General features: G+C 50.6%; 1 protein-coding gene across 1 annotated transcript in view; it reads right to left on the bottom strand.

Annotated features, from left to right (window-relative positions):
- Positions 1-19,381, bottom strand: part of TRABD2B (TraB domain containing 2B) — a 230,362-nt gene that overhangs the window by 35,859 nt on the left and 175,122 nt on the right. The window contains exon 3 of the mRNA XM_023187726.2: positions 4,926-5,072. Within this exon, the coding sequence (XP_023043494.1) occupies positions 4,926-5,072 (147 nt within the window). The remainder of the gene's footprint in view (positions 1-4,925; positions 5,073-19,381) is intronic.

Here is a 19,381-nt window from a genome sequence, read left to right as displayed (position 1 = left end):
AATGGAGGCTGAGCCCTAAAGGACTCTAAGGAGGCTAGGATATTTGCCTCTGCTATCTGCTGGCTAAGGCCTAGTGTCTTCCCCAGAGTGAGAGGAGAGGTAAAGGTACATGCACCTTGGGGCTTCTCTGCCAGAAAGGCCTGACTCACTGCTCTGGCATGAACAAGACAATAACATGGCTGATGTCCCCTAACCTTGTGCAGTGTGCAACCTGGATAGCTGTAGACAGCAGTCTTGCTAGTGCCCAATCAGAGTTGGCAATGGAATTCTTACTCCCCCACATAACCCCTTTGAAAGTGATGATTGAAAACCCTAACACAACAGGGCATGCTTGAACTTGATGCAGCTATGGGGAACACTGAAGGCTTCTGAATGGGGAGAAGTGCAGAGAGCCCATGGGGAGGAGTTATTTCTGGAAATATGACTCTCACAGGTTCTCCCCGTTCTTTAGGTATGGAAAACAATGTGAAAACTATGTTGTACCACCAAATAAGTATTTGTCCAATCAGTGAATGAACGAGTGAGCTGAGGGGCCTTAGAAGTATGGGGTTATGAATGTAGGGCCTGAAGTCAGACAGTGAGGACAACTTGGGTTGGAATCCCTCTTTTGCAGCTTACTAGCTGAGTGGTCTCTCTAGAACCAAAAAGTGGCTTGGCCTCTCTGAGACTAAGTTTCCATATTGATAACAGGGGGTAACACACATTATTGTAGGGATTAAATGATTGAGTTTTGGAAAGTGCTTACTGAGCACTGTGCCTGGCACAAAGGAAGTCCTGAATCAATGTCAGCTATTATGCAACTGGCCTGGGGATGGAGCTGGCTTCATCACCTTTCCCAGTGAAGGGTGGCCTTGGGCAGAGGGTAAAGATGAAGATGACAAATAAATGGCTCTGAACCATCGGAGAGTACCACGAAGGCAGCAGTCCACTTCCCCTCTCCCTCCAAGGGTCCCTGGAACCTGAACACATGTCCAGCCCCTCCTCCTATGCTTCCTGACCACAAATGTGCATGTGCGCAAAGATGATTCCCCATTTGTTAATTGGGGAGTCAAAAAAATTAACAAGGACAAGAACCCAAAAGTGAAAGTTTAAAGCCACGAAGGAATTGGGCTAGCTCCCCAGGCTCCCAGGGCTGGCCAGCCACTGGCCGGCATTCTCTGCATGTTTCATGCTGATGGGCCTTGGCTCCATGCCAAGGATGAGGCCTGGGTTTGGGCCAGGGCTGGAATGGAAGCAAATTAATGATGTCATTATACTTGTTGAGGGCCTTAAATCTTCTATGACAAGTTTAAGTGCATGATGCACAATAACATTTTAAAGAGGACATGTGAGGTCTCCAGGGATGGGGTGATGAGGCAATTGGTTGGACAGGGCTGGGGTGGGGCTGTGAGGAATGAGTTCAGTGTAGTCTTCCCTGACACATGAACCACATCAGGTCTAATGGTCAAATGCTCAGGTCTGCGGACACCACCTACTGAAACTCTGCACCCCTTCCCTGTAGCCCATCCATCCAACAGACACCTGGTAGGAACTTCCATGAGCCGGGCCCTGTGTTGGGCTAGGGGTCCTGAGAGCTTCCTCAGACTGGGTCTGCTGCTCTCGATGAGGCTCACAGTTTGATGGGGGAGTCACATATGCACACAAGAACATCGATGGATATGTGCTTTGAGAGGACAACGAGGAATGAGTGAGCCCACAGGAGGCACCTAATAGGGTAACCACGTGTCTTGGTTTGACCAGAACAGTCCAGGTCGATGATTATTTTGATCTTGAATTGTATCTGACTCTCAAAATTATCTGGGTTTGGACAATAAATGCATGCAGCAACACTACACCTGAGGCAGTCCTGAGGCTCAGGCCAGGCTTCCAAGGGGAAGGCCTTTGGATCATCCTGCTGTTGCTAGGCATTAACAGTGCCAGTGGCCTGGGGGCTGCAGAGGCCAGGGATGCAGCCATTGCTGCAGGTGGGGACAGTGCAGCCAGGAGGCAGGCCAAGGGTGAGGTGCCCCTGCCCCCTGTCCCAGTGTTATCCACCCAGGCCTGTACCTCCAGATGTTGCTTCCTCATCCTCCATGTTATAGCCAGAGGCATCTTTCTGACCACATTGCTCTCTGGCTTGCACTCTCCACCCTTCAGCATCCCCTCTTTACCCCCATCTAGGGGACTCTACTGCCAAGCCTGGTTCTCATATCACCTTCTCCCTGAAGCCTTCAGGCAAAGGGATTGTGGCCCCACAGCCTCCATATCCTCAGTGCCCTGCAGATTTCGAGGCCCCCAGCTACAGACACAGCCTCATCTCCACCAGATCCCCGTGGGGACTGGATTCAGCCTTGCTGCCCTGACACCAGGTTTTTCTGCACCTTGGGGTGGGGTTGCCTGGTCTCTCCTCAAGCGACTAGATTCTATCTGTGCATCCCTGGGGGCAGCCTGGGCTGCTCTTCGAATCCAGGTGGCCCAATCCAGCCATGCTCTGTCCCACTTCAAGTACGGGAACTGTTGGGAGACCTCTGAGGCAGTTGCACTTGCCAAAGACAAATCAGTGGTCTGGACCCAAGCTCAAAGAAAATCTGAGCTTGCCTTCTCCCGAGGTCACTTCATGCCTCCGTTTCTCAGCTTAGGGTCAGCCACAGTCTGGCCAGCACCCTGTCCTGCACACTCCCGCCCTCCTGGCCACATCATGGCCAGATCATTCCAAGTCATGACCAGGGCCTCCTTTGCCATAGAGCTCCCTGGCTGCTCAGGACTCACGGGGTCTCCCTCAGCAGATGAAGCAGGGTGGGCCTGGCCATGAAACGGGTCAGTCGTAGTGAGATTCCTAAGAGCCTCGTGGTGTCAGGGTTCTTCTCTCCACCCTCACCTCTCTGCCACTGAGTCAGAGCTCTCGGACCCTTAATGTCCTGTGGCAAAGTCTCCAGTTCCTTCCTCTTTCATTCTCTATGCTGCAGCAAGGGACGCCACATGCCTACATTTGCTCAGATGACAGTCACTCACTGACATGTGCTCTGTGCCAGGCGTAAGCTGGGCAACGGGGACCGAGACAGACAGCACACCATCACCCTCAGGAGTTCCTGGTCTTGTGGGGGCAAGTACTGATGGAACACCACAGCCTGGCCCGGCTCTGTCTGCAGGCTATACTCTCAGCACCCCTCTCCTATTCTCCTCTCGCCTCTGGCTCACTGGTGCATGGTTTCCTCTGCTGGAACATTATTCCCCACCTTGTCTGTGGCCAGCTCAGGTTCTTACATGCCCTCTCATCTTGCAAATATCTTTCCTTCTCTCCTCAGTCCCAGGCCCTACCCACAAGCCCATCTAAATCAGCTGTTCCTTCCACAGGCTCCAAATGCTTCCTCTACTCCATACTCACAGCAAGGATTACACTTTGGTGCAATTCATTCTTGAATCTCCCCATCTTCTCTATGTGACTCTAAGCCCCTTTTCATAGCACTATGTCTAGTATTTATAAACTATTTCATTCATTCATTCATTCATTTATTTATTCAGCAAAGGTTTACTGAGTCCAGCTCTGGGCCAGGGGCTGCTCCAGCCAGTTGAGATAAATCCATGAATAAAACAGACCAAACTCCCTGCCCTCATGGAGCTTATGTTCTAGTAAGGAGCGCAACCAATAAATAGTCACTAATCAATGAATCAAGTAGATAGTGTGTTAGAGGATGGCAAAGGCCATGGGGAAAAAAAGTGGAGCATAATAAAGAGGGTGAGAGTGTGGGAATGCAGGCCAGGTTGCAATTCTGAGTGGGGTGGTTGGGGCCAGCCTCACTGAGATGATGAGATTTTAGTTAAGTGCTGCAGGCACAGAGGGAGGGAGCCATGGTTATACCTGGGAGAGGCATTCGGCAGAGGGAGCAGCCAGTGCAAAGGCAGAAGCTGGTGAGGTGGGTTCACAGACCAGCAAGAAGGCCCATGCAGCCTAAGTGGTGTGCAGGAGGGGAGAGCAGAAAGTGTCAGGGTAGGGAGAGAGCATGGGGACCATGTAGGCCATTGTAGAGACTCTGGTTTTCACCTTGATAAAAATGGGAAGTCCGTGCAATGTCCTGAGCAGGGAAGTGGCGTGTTCTGCCTAATCCAACAGCTTCTTGAATGAGCAGGTATTCAAGCACCATGACAGAGGAGGCACAAGGGCCTAGAGGTGCCTGGGAGAATGCCTGACCCTATCTAGGGGCTCAGGAAGGTTTCTCAGGAGGTGACGTATGACTATGACCAAGTGGGAGGAACCCTGGAGGAGAAAGGAGCCTGAACAAAGGCCTAGAAGCTTGAAAAGATAAGCTTCTAGAAAGAGTTGCAAGTTCCACAGTCAGCAGAGCAAGGTCTTTAGGATGGGGGACCTGGGCTGTGACAAGGCCAGCAGAGGGCACGTTGTAAGGTCCTTGAATGCTGGAGGAAGCATCTTGGAATTCACCCTGAGAGCAATGAATGGGGAGGCATGGTGGAGTGTGAGCAGGGGTGAGCCATGCTTAGCCCCTTGGGCTCTACTTGCTGCCCGACCAGCTGGTGACAATCTTTCCTCTAAGACTCAAATCAAAGCAGAATGCTCTGGGCTGGACTCAAGTCCAAGCTCTGAATAACTGTGGGCTTTTCCTTCCCTGGAACTTAATTTTCCCAGATGTAGAACTGAACTTCTCAGAGGCCTCCCTGGTCTTACGAGCTAAGTTTCCAGGGTCCAGGCCCCAGAGTCACGTAGATCTGGCTCAAGTTGCTGCTCTTGGTAACTTAAAACTCCCAAAACTCATAAGCTGTGTGGCCTTGGACAAATCTCTTCTCATCTCTGAGCCTCAATTTCCCTATTTATAAAAGGGGGATAACAATAGCTCCGTCCTGCCATGGCTGGAGAGAAGATTACCTATGCCTGGCATGTAGTAGGGATCTAATAAATGCCAGGTATCCAGGTCTTTGGAGAGAAGCCTCACCTGGGATGTGTCGTGGTTGAAGATGACTGCGCTGAGGTCTCCGCAGTTGTAGTGCTTGATGAGGTCCTCCGTGGTGTAGGAGGCCTGCAGGCTCCCAGCCCGCACACTCTCCTGCTGCAGCAGGGTTTGGTTCAGGGCAAACAGCACCTGGGCCGAGGAAAGAGAGAGGAATGAGGGCTGTGCTCAGGGACCCTGGCTGAGCTCTAGGACTGGCCTCCTCCCTCTGGACTTCAGAGCAATAGGCCTGAAACAGAGAAGGTGTGTGGGGCCGGCACCAGCTGGCTCAGGCTGCGTGTTTCCAGTTTCTGTTCCTGCCTCACGTCTCTGAGCACGTTCAGCCTGCTCTCACCTCCAGCCCTTTGCCCATACGGGTCCCCACTCCTGCTCTGGGTCTCAATATCTTATTAAAGACGCAGCAAAATGAGAACCCAACTTGTGTCTGGGTTTTGGAATGACGGGTGAGTTTTTCTTTTGACTCCTTTGTGTTCCTGTGCTTAAAAGTGCTCTAGAATGAGCATGAACTAATTTTGTAATCAAGAGCATCCTGCAAACAAAGCAAAAGGACAAAAACAAAATGCCTGGTTGGATCTCAAGGCCCAACCTAAAGGCCACCTGCCCTAGAAGCCTCCCTCACCTAGGGAAAGGCCTGAGGAGCTGGGTCCCTGAGCATCTGATCTATCCTTGTATTCAGCATGCAGGTCCTCAATCTCCTCTGTCCTCTGGGCCACCATGCCTGTGCCCAGCCACCTGTGGGTGTCAGGAACACTTGGAGTGCTAGACAAAATGTCAGATGCCCAGACCTCGCCTTCTGGGGTCAGAGGCTCTGTACTTTTAACAGGATCCCTGCACACTTCCTAAGCAGTCTGAGGATCATGGCTCTAATGGAACACGACCTGCTCATTTTAGATGGAGACACTGAGTCCCAGGGAAGGGAAGGGAAAGGAAGGGAAGGGAAGGGGAGGGGAGGGGAGGGGAGGGGAGGGGAGGGAAAGGAAGGGAGGGAGGGACTTGCTCAATTCACACAGCTAGGCCTGGAGCTAGTTTTAGGTGACAAAGTATCCCAGACTCCTTTGGCCAACAGAAGGGAGGAGGCTAGTCATTATTTGGGCTATTTAACACAGATAAAGAGAAAAACTTGGTCCCTGTGCAGAAAGTCAGGAGGCCGTCTCAGGGAACTGGTCCCTGCTGTTAGCCCAGCCTAGCCCTGTCTTTAGGCCCTGATCATTCTGTCTGCACAATGCCTTGGACGTCAAGTTCCCAGCCTCGCCACTCACCTCAATTCAGGCCCAAGCATCTCTCGTTGAGTCCCCTGCAACAGTCTCACCCATCTCCTGGCACACCCCCTCCCTTCTCTTCTATATCACAGTTGTCTGCCATGGTCATCTTTTAAACGCACAAATCTGATGATCTCTTTCTCTCTCTCTCTCTCTCTTTTGCTCAAAACGTTCACAGGTCCCTCCTGCCTGCAGGCTAAAGGGCTAGCTCTTCAGTAGAGCCTCCAAGGCAGTAACCTGGACCTGCTGTGGTCAATAGCCTCATTTCTTATGTGGCCTTCATGCCTCCAAATACAAAAATACTCAGCATTCCTTCAAGCAAAAAAAAAAAAAAAAAAAAACCCCCCCCCTTCCTGCCAAAAAAAAAAAAAAAAAAAAAAAACACCTCTGCCTTTGTGCCTCTGTATATGCTGTTCCATAGGGAAATCCGGCTCCCTCCAGTCTCCACTTGCAAACTCAGACTTAACTGTCCAGACTCTGCTCAGCCGTCTCCTCCAGGAAGCTTCTCTGACCACCTGGGGGCTCCCTGGGGCTCCCACAGTCTCCATGGGTGGTAAACTGATAAATTAATGGCCCTAAACCTTAGCCCCTCCCTGTATTCATGCCCTTTCCATGGAACTTTGTAGCTCCTTTCCATTCTGACCCTGGACATCCTCCAGCCAGTGGGATGCTAGTAACTATTGCAAATGCAGGCCTGAAAAGCAGTTATGTGGTGGTGGTGGTGGTGGTGGTGGTGCTGCTGCTGCTGCTGCTGCTGCTGCTGCTGCCTGCACCTCTGCCGCTGCCCTGCGAACAATCCAGGCTAGCCTGCTGGATGATGAGAGACATGTGGGGTGGAGCCATCCAGCGAAGGCCATCCTCCACCAAGATCAGCCAATAGCCTGCCAATCCCCAGACATGCGAACCAGCCCGGCCAAGATCAGCACAGACTATTCACAATTGGCCCCAGATGCATGAGTGGAAAACTCTTATTGTTATTGTTACACAGCATAGTGGTGGTGATAGATAACTGATACACCATGCTTCCTTCCACTATGGAGTGAACATTATATTGTATTTGCTGCTTAGCTACCAGCCTCCCATATTAGGCTATGAGCTTCTTCAAGACGGGAATTGTGTCCAGTTCATTTTTGAATCTGCAGCACTCAGCACTGTGCCTGGTGAAGACAGAGTGTCACTTCATTGTTCTTAATTTCTTTGACACCTGCTATGGTCACTTTATAGTTCAAGGCTGCTCATTGAGTCCTTAAATCTAGCCCCTACAGCTTCTGCACTCTGCATTTTGAGGGATGCCATCACTTTGTGACAGAAGGTCCCAGCAAATGGCAGCAGTCACTTGGTTCAAGAACATATATTCTGACCAGAAAAGCTCATAAAATCGGTGTGCACAGCCAGGCCAAAGTATAACAGAGGCAACAGGGCCAAGCGTATGCTTGTGAGATCACCTCCTTCCCCTCTCATTTTTGTTCGTGGCTGGGCAGGAGTGCTAGATTGCACTGGATGCAGCCCAGCCTACTCCCCGTAATGAGCTAGCTGGAGATGAGGTCAGCTCCCACCACCCCCTTCCCAAAACTCTACCTCTGGGCCTTCTCCAGGCCTCTAGGCTCTGGCCGCCACCACTGAAATCTGATATGTAGCCATCTGGTGCAGGGTGTCGATGGCAGCATGGTGGCTGGGGATGGATCACAGGAGGCAGTGGCCCTGTTGCTGTGGGCATTGCTAAGGCAACAAGCACTTCCTCTCACAGGGCACATGCCTCAGATGAAAGTGTCCATGTCGAGTTGATCCGCTCTCCTCCTCTGGGGGCCTGGGATATAGGCTTCCCGTGACTGCACTTGGCCACTGCACACACCTGCCCCCTTGCTTCTAGGTGTTGGCTTGGCCAAGGCACCACCTGACCTGTGGTGAGGTCATCGGCCCAGGCACCCAGAAGACCTGACTGGAGGAGAAATGTCTCCCCTGGACCTTGCTTGACTCACACAGTTGCTTCTGTAATCATGCAGCCATCACAGAGCTAGAAGGTGTTCCAGTGAATTTAGTATGTTATTATCTGTGGGGTGCTAAAAACAGTTCTGGCATGTAGTAAGTACTGGATAAGTGTTTGTTAAATAAAACTGAGAGGAAAATAGACCCAAAGCTTCCCAGATTGGAGCTGGAAGAGCCTTGGAAGTCATTTGGTACAGAGGTTTTTCAGGCCTTTTAAAGCCATGTTCTTGCTGTTGTTTTCCAAAGGAACCTTACTTAGAATTCAAAATATGGAGACGGTAAAAATGGAAACTTCCCTGGTTGACGTAAGGGAGGCAGGCGGGTGCCTGAAGTCTCACTAACTCAATGTTCCCATGCAGTAGGGACTCCCAAGGCCTTTCTGTGGAACCCACAGGTACCCTGGAGCCTAGTTTGAGAACTACTCATCTCATCCTGTGGCCTCATCATATTAAAGAGGAGAGGAGGCTGGGGTCCAGAGCAGGCAGAATGGGGCTTGCCTAAGGCCACACAATGAGAGGGCGCAGAGTGGACTCAACCCCAACTCTTAACTCCTGGTCCAGAACTCTGCAGGGCCCTGGACCACATGGCTGGATTTCCAGATGTCCACAGGCACAGCCCACACTGATCCACACACACTGCCACACCCATTTTTTTTTTCTAGAGCCTTGTGAAATAGCCAGGGAATATGTACTGTTAGTCTGTTACTAATAAGTCTGTTATTAATAGTCTATTACAAAGATATAAAACAGAGGCCAGACCGTTTATGAGGTCTTCCCATGTGTCCCAGTAGGAGCGTGGTGGGGCCAGGACTGAAATCCAAGCCTATCATCCTGATTCTCCCTACCTGGGTGGGGTTTGGTGTCTTCCAAAGACCCCTGTCCTTCTTTTGCTCTAGGCACTTACCCCACTGAATTGTCCCTGTTCACTGCCTCTCTGTTTCCTGCTGGATCCCAATGTCTCCATTAGCAGACATTCAGGAAGCACTGCAAGAAGAGGGATGCTGATCCAGAATCATGTGCACTTTCCCTTACACCTCCTGCCCTGTACCATCCTTCCGCAATTTATAAAGAAGTCTTCATCCATTCATTACTAGGATTACTATGTTTATTGAGCACTTACTATGTGTCAGGAACTTTCTGAATTCATGTTCATTTATTTAATCTTTACAGCAACTCTGAGGTAAGTCTATTATTAGCTCCATTTAATTAAAAAAAAAAAAAAAAAACTGCAGCAAAGAGACATCAAGTACCTTGCCAAAGGTGACAAAGCTAGAGAGGGATGGACCAGGCATTTGGGCCAGGCCTGGAGTGTATCCTCCTAGTTAATCACTACCCTGTAGGCCCTCCCTCTGCTCTCCCTGGAAGAGAGTCAGGAAGGATGTTGTCCCTAGTCACAGATGGGAAACCAAAGAAGCAGAAGGGAGTGATGGGCACAAGGCCACACAGCTGGTAAAGGACAGGGCTGGGGTTTGAAATTACATCTGGCACCAGACCAGGTTCTCACAACCAGGACTTCAGCGCGGTATGTGCTCCTTCACGAGCATCCTGGGTGCTTCCAACAGACAGAGGGACGCTACATCCATTCATTCACAAACATTTACTTTCAGCTCTTCTCTGCAGGGATTTGAGATTAGTAGATTAATTGGACTTGGCTTCTGTTGGTGCAGAGCTCAGTTTAGAGGCAGATGTGCCAACTGGCCGGCACAGTAAGGGTGGTAAGTACACAGGCTTCACAATGAAGCCCCTGGCCCTGACTCCTGCCTCCCTTTCACTCACCCTGAATTCCCAAGCCTGGTGTTGCTCAGACTCGGGATGTCTTCTGCTCCCGGCCACCTTAGAATAACAAACCTTCTTTGCATGTAGCCTTGGTGGCCCACTCTAGGATAATGTTTATGATAAGGCTTTGACATGGAATAACAAACATTGGGTGAAGGCTAGAGCTGCCTCTCTCCCCCTAGATGGTTGTGTGGAGGCCCAGCCACCAGGAGCTCCAGAGCATCCCCCGTGGACTCCCCTCACCAACTCTGGCCAGACCTGAAATGGCTTGTGGCATCTGCCGAATGTAGGCCCAGAATTTAAACATGTCTTCAAATGGGGAGCTAGGAAGGAGTGAGGCAGGCGCCAGGAGGGTGGGAACAGGTTTATTGTTCCAGAGTAGTCCCGTAAACAGTCCTAGATGGTCTGGAATGGTAGACACGAAGGCCTATGTTCACTCGATGGCCCAGCAATTGCACTGAGAAGGCACTGGGAATCCCTTTGTCAAGTAGGGGGTTTGGAGCCAGGGCCCCTTGGGACAAGTCTGGCTCTCAGTTTGCAAGTCTGCTCACCTACCTCAAAGCCCAAGGGAATCACAGCAAGGGCCCCAATCTACTCAGCCATTCTTCCTGAGCACCAGGCATTGTTCTAGGTGCTGGGGAGTTAGATAGGGACAAAACAGACTAAAAAATCCCTGCCCTTACAAAGCTCACCTGCTAGAGGGGTAAAGAGAATACATAAATTGTTAGTAAAAATACTAATACGCAGCATGTTGGACACACAACGACGACTCCATTAAACTGGGAGTGAAGACTGTCACCCAGCCACATGAATTCCTCACGCCTCTGAGTCAACAAGCAAAGAAGGAGGTTACTCTGCTGCCTGGAATTATTGATCCTGACTACCAAGGGGGAAATTAGATTGTCACCCCAGTGGAGGTGAGGAAGAGTGTTTCTGGAATGCAGGAGACCTTTTAGGGCATCTCTTAGTATTACCACGTCCTGAGATGGATAACTACAACAACCCAATCCAGACAGGACTACTAATGGCCTAGACCATTCAATAATGAAGGCTTGGGTCATGCCACCAGGTTAAGAACCATGACCAGTTGAGGTTGATGTTGAAGGCAAAGGGAATACAGAATGGGTAGTAGAAGAAGGTAGTCATCAATAGCAGCTATGATCACGCAATCAGTGACAGAGATGAGAACTATAATTGTCATGAGAGTTCCTTTCTATTTTGTTATTAATATTTGTGTATGTGTGTCTGTGTGTTTCTATCTCAAGTATCTTTGTTTTCTTCCCTCTCATCCCTTTGTCATGTAACGTAAGATATATTGACTTTTATCACAGTATTTAGGTATCGTTAGTTTTACATCATAGTATTTAAGGTATAGGGTATCAAGAAGAGTAAATGTCACCCAAAGACTTTGTATCCTCTTCTGGGGAAAGAAACAGAGCATTTTTGGTTGTATGGAACTATGGCCATGTTATTGTCCTTATTTGGAGATTCAGTATGGTTGAAGATGTGTGCGGGAGCCCAACTGACAAGGGATGAACTTGTGATGGTTAATTTTATGTGTCAACTTGCTTAGGCCACGCTGTCCAGATATTTGGTCAAACTTTTTTTTAGAAGCTTCTGTGAAGGTACTTTTTAGATGAGACTCATATTTAAATCAGTAGACTTTGAGATGCAGATTACCCTCCATAATGTAGGTGGGCCTCATCTGCTCAGTTGAAGGCCTTACTAGAAAAAATTTGACTTTGTCAGAGAACAAGGAATTCTACCAGCAGACTGCTTTTGGACTTGAACTGCAGCATCAACTCTTCCCTAGATTTCCAGCCTGCTGGCCTGCCCTGCAAATTTTAGACTTACCCACCAATACTACCAACACTATATGTGTGTGTGTGTGTGTATAAAAGGTATACACCTATATATATTTACAGAGATACATACACACATACATATATTCTATTGGTTCTGCTTTCCTGGAGAACTATTAAGGAATATGTTATAGAAAAAAATAAAGCAGTAAATTGGATGGGGAGTGATGAAGGAAGGGGAACCAGCAGGTGCAAAGGCCCTGTACATATGTGAGGAGAAGCGGAGGCCAGCGTGGCTGAAGCTGAGCCAACAAGGAAGACAGTGATGAGAGACAAGGTTAGGGTTAATGAGCATGCCCCCAATTACATGGAGCATTGTAAAGATGCTAGGAAACCATCTCACACCGTAATTCTTTCAGATAAGGACTGTTATTTCCATATGACAAATAAGGAAACTGAGGCCTTGAGGAGGGTAAAGTCACTTGCATAAGGTCCCACATTGAAGAACTAATGAGCTAGGATTCAAACTCAGGTCCATCTGGCAGGTCTGGGTTCTTTCTGCTGCCCCTGGGCCTGGCCCACCAAGCCACCTCCACCCAACCAGCTGGTAGGAAGTACAGACATGAACAGACGAGTAGGAGCCTGTCTTTGAGGCCCAGGTTCTGAGCTGTCGCTGGGAAGGAGGAGGGGTGTTAGAACTTTAGCTGTGGCACGCTGTCAGAGCTGCCGTATGAGAATAAGAAAGAGGTCGCCTTTGCCAAGGTAACCCCACCTGGTTCATGGCCTCCCCAGTCTGTTTTCACTGCCCAGGCTGATGAAACCTTGCTCCCTGCCCAGGATCCCCTCCTCTGCATGTCCTCTGTCTGGAAACCTCTCTCCATCCACCAGTTCACACTCCCTTTCGCACCCGGCTGTACAGGGTCCTTCCTTCAGGAGAACTTCTCTGATCCATGAACTGCACAGGTCCCCTGCTAAGTGCCCCCAAAGCACCTGACACTTCCCAGGCCAAGCACTCCCCATTTTATTACTAACACTCATCCTTCCTGCTTGAGGATGAATGCTCTGAGGGCAGGCAAATCCTCTGTCTTTGTCTTGACTTTTCCCAGAGCTCAGTGCCCAATGCACACACAGTAGATGCTTGAGGAATACTTGTAGGATGAATAAGTGAATGGAAAGCCATGTGAATCGCCCGTCACAGGACCCCCACCCCGAGCAGCTCCCTGCCAGAACCCAGTACCTCCCATGGTGCAGAGCTGGGAGGAGCTGGGCCTGCAGGACCCTGAGCCCAAATCATCTACCAGCACTGGGTAGGGGTGGAGGGCAGCTCGCTTCACAGGAAGGCTTCTCCGGCCTGGGGGACATTTCTTCAAAGGTTAGAGCCTGCCAGGCTCTGGCTGAGATTTATTTATTTACTCTCCTTGCTCCATCGGCAGCACCAAAGCCATGCTGACTACCTCCCGGCTTCCTGTTCAGTATTCTGAGTCTCCTAGGCCTCCAGCACTGAATCCTGTCTCCGGACACTGGGCTACTGAGCAGCAGGCATCCAAATAAACACAAGGTTTCCTGGAGCTGGGGACTGGCTCTGGGCTGGGAGCAGGGACCAGGGCTCTAGTCACCATTGGACTCTTCATTACGAACCTCTGGGTGAGTTATTTTCCTTCCCTGGGTCTTGGTTTACTCACCTTTGAAAAGAACTAATTTACACATTCATTGAACAAATATTTATTGAGCACTTATGTTGCAGATGCTGTTCCAGGCCCTGGAGGTACAGGAGTGAACACTGCAAATAAAGATCCCCACCCTAAAGGAGCTTTCATTCCAGCAGGAGAAAGCTGACCATAAAGAAACAAGAAGTAAACCATCCAGTATGTTGGAGAGTGATAGTTGCTGTGGAGAAAATAAGGCAAAGAGGAATATCGGGTGTGTGTGTGTGTGTGTGTGTGTGTTGGGGGATGACATTTTATTATTATTATTTTAAATTTGTTTAGAGCTGGGACCCTGCTCTGTCGTCCAGGCTGGAGTGCAGGGGTGCAATCTCTGCTTGCGGCACCCTCAGCCTCCTGGACTCAAATGATCCTCCTGCCTTAGCCTCCCAATAAACTAGGACAAGTTCATGCCATCACCCCCTATACCCCCACCCATTTTAGATAAGATGTCCAGGTAAGGCTGCAATGAGAGGCGACATTTGAGAAAAGGTCTGAAGGAGATGAGGGAGGGAGCCATGTGGGTACCTGAGAGAAGGGGGAACAGTAAGGGCAAAGGCCCTGAGGCAGAGCAGGCCTGATAGGTTTGCAGCCAGTGTGGCTGGAAATGCATGAGCAAGGGGTAGTGAGGCAATGGACCAGTGTTAGGCAGGGACCCAACAGCAACCAGGTGGCACAGTGCCAGTGAGATGAGTTCCAAAGAAGGAAATTCAGCTGAAAGACTGACTGAAGAGGTGTGACTGTCAGGATATTCACAAAGGTGTGGGCAGGCCATAGTGAGGCAGCAGGGAGTAGCTGCATCGGGAAGCTTACCTGTCCCTAAACCTTTAGGGGAAGAGAGGGAACAGAGACCTGGACCCGGTAGAGCCACAGGCTTGAAAGGGAGCACAACTACGGCTGAGCATGGCCTGGACCATGGCAATGCCAGGGAAGGAGAGGGGTGGGTGGAGGTAAGAAATATTCAACTCCCTTTCCCTTCTGCCTGCCCGTCTCCTGCCAGGGAGGACAAGGCGGGAGCCCAGGTGATGCTGCGTCAGCTCATGCACAGGGCAGGGCAGGGAGAGTGGAAAGTGGATCTGGAGAGGAAAGTGGAGAATTTCCAGCGCAAGGGAAAGAGATCATAGTGAGGTGGGTGGTGGGCAGGGCCTGTAGAGCCCTGTGGTCTTTGAAGGCCTGTGGCTTCCTGCTGAGATGGGAAGTCACAGGGAGTCTGGGCAAAAGAATGCAGGGGGAACTGTGTTGATAATGGAATCTAGGGAGGCAGGGGTGAAGAATCTAGGGAGGTCCAACTGAAGATGAAGGCAGCTCTGCCCTCTTCCCTTCCCCTCACCATCCCCCCATCGCCCACCCAGTGCCCAGCCACAACCCAAGAAGCATGGACTTGGCCTCTAGTACAGCTGTCGCCTGCCCCGTGGACCTGGTGGTGCTGCCCACACCTCCATCTGCTCTGCAGTGGGCTGGCTGAGCTCTCACTGCTTTCCTGGGTGGGCATCGGGAAGCCTGACTCACCCTAGCTTTCTTTCCTTCTTTTCTCTGAATGCTTAGTTTCTCCACCCAAAGACCACCCTTAAAGATTCTAGTGTTCCTCCTCTGTCCTTCAAGTCATGCCAGGAAATGCTCATAAATCCGGAGCCACCCACATGATGAGATTAGCATTCTGCTGGGTAGGTAGGGAGGCTGATGGGTGGGACTGGTTGGGGCTGGTCCAGAGGCTTGGGGTGTCCGGGAAAGGAGTTTATGTGGGGTCCACCCTGTTGGAGGGCAAAGGGATCCCTTGGATTTTAGCTTTCAGTACAGCTAAGTCCAAGGGAGCTCAGAGATGCAGATTCTGGTGCTGTGGGCTTTGACCGAGACCAGCTGTGGGACCCACTCTCTGGGCAACAGGGTTCCTCTGAAACAGGAGGGTGTGGGAGTACCTTCTAGCTCTGGAAGACTTATTCCAGGAGTCCAACATTTCAGAACATTACACCTACCATCCCATGATTTCAACAGTCTATGTTTCCAAATACTTTACATGTGGAGGCTCATTTATTTTTCTTCAGAGCTCTGTGAGGACAGCATTACTGAAAACCCAAGGATCAGAGCAGTAAGTGACATCCCTTGTTCCCCAGTGATGGGGCTCCATACCCAGGGCCTCAACTCTGCCCAGGCTTAATGTATCAAGCTCTCTCTGCTTCTGCTGTGAATCTTCTATTTCTATTCTTCAGTAACTACCTCTGATTTCGTAAACTGAACACACTCTGTCTACAGAGGAAAATAATAAAACATATTGGAAAGTCCCGGAGAATCACCTCCACCAACTTATCCTCAATTATAAAGCTCTGAGCAACTTCAAGGTGATGGAGGAGATGACAGAAGGAACAGCTAATTATCACGTGGTAAGTGAATGATAAAACACAGAGGTTGGGGGCCTCAGAGGGAGTTTCTGACGCAGCCTGGGAGTCGGTGAGGGAATCACAGGCTTCAGCTGGGTTGTGAAGATGAGTAGTGTTGAGAAGGAAAGTGTTCACTGCAGGCTGTGCATGGTAGCTCACATCTGTAATCCCAGCACTTTGGGGGGCTGAGGCAGGAGGATCCCTTAAGGCCAGGAGTTTGAGACAGGCTTGGGAAACACAGGGAGACCCCCATCTCTAAAAACAACAACAACGAAGAGCCAGATATGGTGTCACGTGCCTGTAGTCCCAGCTACTCAGCAGGCTAAGGTGAGTGGATTGCTTGAGGCCAGGAGTTCAAGGCTGCAGTGAGCTATGATCTTACTACTATAGTGCAGCCTGGGCAACAGAGCGAGATTCTGTCTCAAAAGAGAAAACAAAGAAAGAAAGAAGAAAGTGTTAACTGCAGAAGGATATGGAGGAGCATGGTGTGTTTAAAGACGAGCCAGCAGTCAGGGCTGGAAGATATCCATCCAGTAGCAGAGGGTCTTCAATGTCATGCCATGGACCAGGCACTCAACCCAAGCAGCATACATGACCCTCTCTACCTGATCTTCAGACAGTGGACAAGTCACCTGTGGCGGCTGGAATGGATGAGAAATCAGAGACGAGCGGACTGAGGCCCATGGAGGGATAATGGTCTACACGGAAGGCGATCAGTCAGTGGTAGCCTTGGTTACCACTATCACTGTTATTGTTATGAAGCAGCTGCTTCCATTGGTTCGAAGGATGTCATTTTTATTTTTCCTGCTGTCTCAGACCTGCCCTGCTGACACAGCTGCCTAAACTTCAAAAGGCAAGTCTCCATTTTCATTTGCAAAATCAGTATGAAATTCCTAGAGGGCCCCTCTAATTCCTCTGGTCTGACCGCACAGCAATTACCAATTTGCAGAGGAGGGAGGGGGTCTCACAGGCCCTCCAGCGGTATGGGGACCTCTGCTCTGCCTTGGTCCTGGGCAGTAGCCAAGGAGGACTGGATTGGAGGGGGCACCTCCAGGTGGCCAGGGGTGGAAGGAGAGGAGTTGAGTGTGGGAGTGCTCAATACTGATGAGAGAAATTGTAACACGCCTCTCCATTTGTCCGCTAAGCCACGGGTTACCAAGCTTTCAGAGGCAAACAGCAGCTGAAAGGAGGGAGATCTGACCCAGTTTCAAATCTAGGACCTGCTACATGCAGGCTGTGTGAAGTTCTTATTCTGGCTCTTTGGGGCAGGCCCTTCTCTTCCCTTTGCTGCGTCTCAGCTTACCCATCTGCCAAGTGGGGTGTATATTTGTCCTGCCTGCTTGAGACTAGCATTCTAAAAACCTCGTAGAGCAATACTGCCCGTCCTTAGGACACATGCCCACACCTACACACACACTTCAAGAAATCTCTGTTCCCTAAGCACTGGCGTGGGTCCCAGCTGCAGGAGATGTTCTGAAGAGAGGCTAGAATTCTGCATACGTGGACGAGATTTCCGTTCCCTCTTCAGTCTTCAGTATGGACTAGTGCTAGACTTTGTGCTGGCTGCTGAGGCCATGGGACCAAATCAGTACCCTATCCATCCTTAACGAGCTCAAAGGCAGGGTGGAGCAAGGGAGGAAGTTCCGGGAAGACTTGCAACAAGATCAAGTAACATTCATTAAAGCTTGGGCTAAGGGATGGACAAGGTGCTATGAGATTCCAGCAAATGTGGGGGACCACAAACAGGATTCACAAAGGAGGTGGCTCTGCAGCAATCCCCTGTGGGGGCATACATTTGCCACACAGAAGGGAAAGAAAAGGAATTCCAGGCAGTGTCAATAGCCCATGCAGAGGAATGGGGGCTGGGGTGAAGCTGGCATGTTCAGGGCTGTGTCAGTGACAGCAGGGGCTGGAGTGCAGCCTGTGGATGGTGGAGGTGGACATGGGATAGACCCAGAACAGGGAGTTGAGGTGGATCTGGAGCTCAGACTTTACGGACAATGGGATGCCACTGAATTTATTAAGCAGGGAGTGATCATCAGGCTTTCTCTTTGGAAGCTGCCCCTGGCTGCTGCATTGAGAAAGGCTTTGAGGAACGCTGACTGTAGCAGGAGACATTCCTGGCTCTGAACAAGGAGAGGTGAGAAGGCCCCACTTGGGCCCCAGGGGCTTTGGGGAGGCATGGAGGAAGGGAGGGGCAGGTTAGAATTCCAAATCTTTCCTGGCTTGCATGTTTTAGAACTCTCCAACTCAGGGCTCTGAGGCTTTCCTGTTGCCCATCACTGCCCCCTCTCTCCTTCCCCGACTTTTGAGTCTGCGCCTTCCTTCCTCCCTTCCCTTTTAGGAATCCTTGAGCCCCACTCGAGGGAGCGGTTGGACAAAGGCAGATGAGACCCAGAATGGCAGGAAGAAAAGAAGACTGCGTGGGACCAGCCTGGGACTCTAGTGCTGACAGTCAGGGAACAGACACTCCTCCCAGGGTGCATCAAAGGAGACAGCTGCGCAGAACTTGGCCTCGCAGACAAAACTAAAATGCAGTGCCAACTTCTCCTGCTTTTTGCCTGTCTGAAGTCACAGGAGACACTTCCTGGCAACAGGATGGGGATGCTGGAGACTCTGGCACTGCAAGAGACTGTCAGGCGAGGGACGGTCCTTAGATCCTGCATGGGGCTTCTCATTGTGCAGAGAGAACGCTGAGCCCCAGAGAGGGCAGCAAAGTGCCCAAGGTCACACAGCAAGCCAGGGGATGCAGACTAAGGCAGGAATGATGGATCGGTCTGCTTCATTTGGGCAGCTCCGGTCTCCTATGCCCTCTTATCCCCTCCTTCCCCCTACCACAGAAAGGGAAAATGTTTTTAGACCCAAGGCAAAAGAATGTGAAACTGAAATCTGAGCCTTGGGTCTTGGGAAAAGAACACAGAGAAGTCAGACACATTCTGGATGAGCACAGATCTGCTTACACTGCAGATGGGAAATACTCAGGGCTATCCAAGGCCTCCTTGTTGTGCAGGTCTGACCTGGGAGGGCGGGCTGTGTGTGAAGCAATGGGAGCAGAGAGGGGCCCTCGAAGGAGCAGGTTAAAAGAGCCAGGCTGCTTCCAGGATTCACCTTGGGCAGAGGGAGGACTGCTCCAGCCTTTTAGCTCCCCGCCCAGAATCTTCTCAAGGAGCCTCAGGCTCATGCAGGCATTCCAGCATGGATCTGCCACCAGGGACCCACCAGGTCAGAAGCAGGGGTCCCTGCTGGCCACCACTTATCCACAGCCCAAGCATCCGTCCTGCCTTACCTGGAAGCTCACCTCCTCTAAGAAGGCCTTCCCTTCTGCTCCAGCCTATATTTGTCTTCCTGTTGTGTGAACTCCTGCAACTGGGAAGCACAGCTGCAGGCCAGAGTTTCTTTCTACGTGGGGTGTCTGGAGCTCCAAGTGACTGAGGGTTGTGTAAGAACGTGTGTGCACACATGTGTGGGCAAAAGAGAGACAGAGATGGTGACAGAGATAGATAGATAGATAGATAGATAGATAGATAGATAGATAGATAGA

This window comes from Piliocolobus tephrosceles, chromosome 1 (genome assembly GCF_002776525.5).
Source record: "Piliocolobus tephrosceles isolate RC106 chromosome 1, ASM277652v3, whole genome shotgun sequence".
Taxonomy (NCBI): Eukaryota; Metazoa; Chordata; class Mammalia; order Primates; family Cercopithecidae; genus Piliocolobus; species Piliocolobus tephrosceles.
This window is presented reverse-complemented; position numbering and strand designations above follow the sequence as displayed.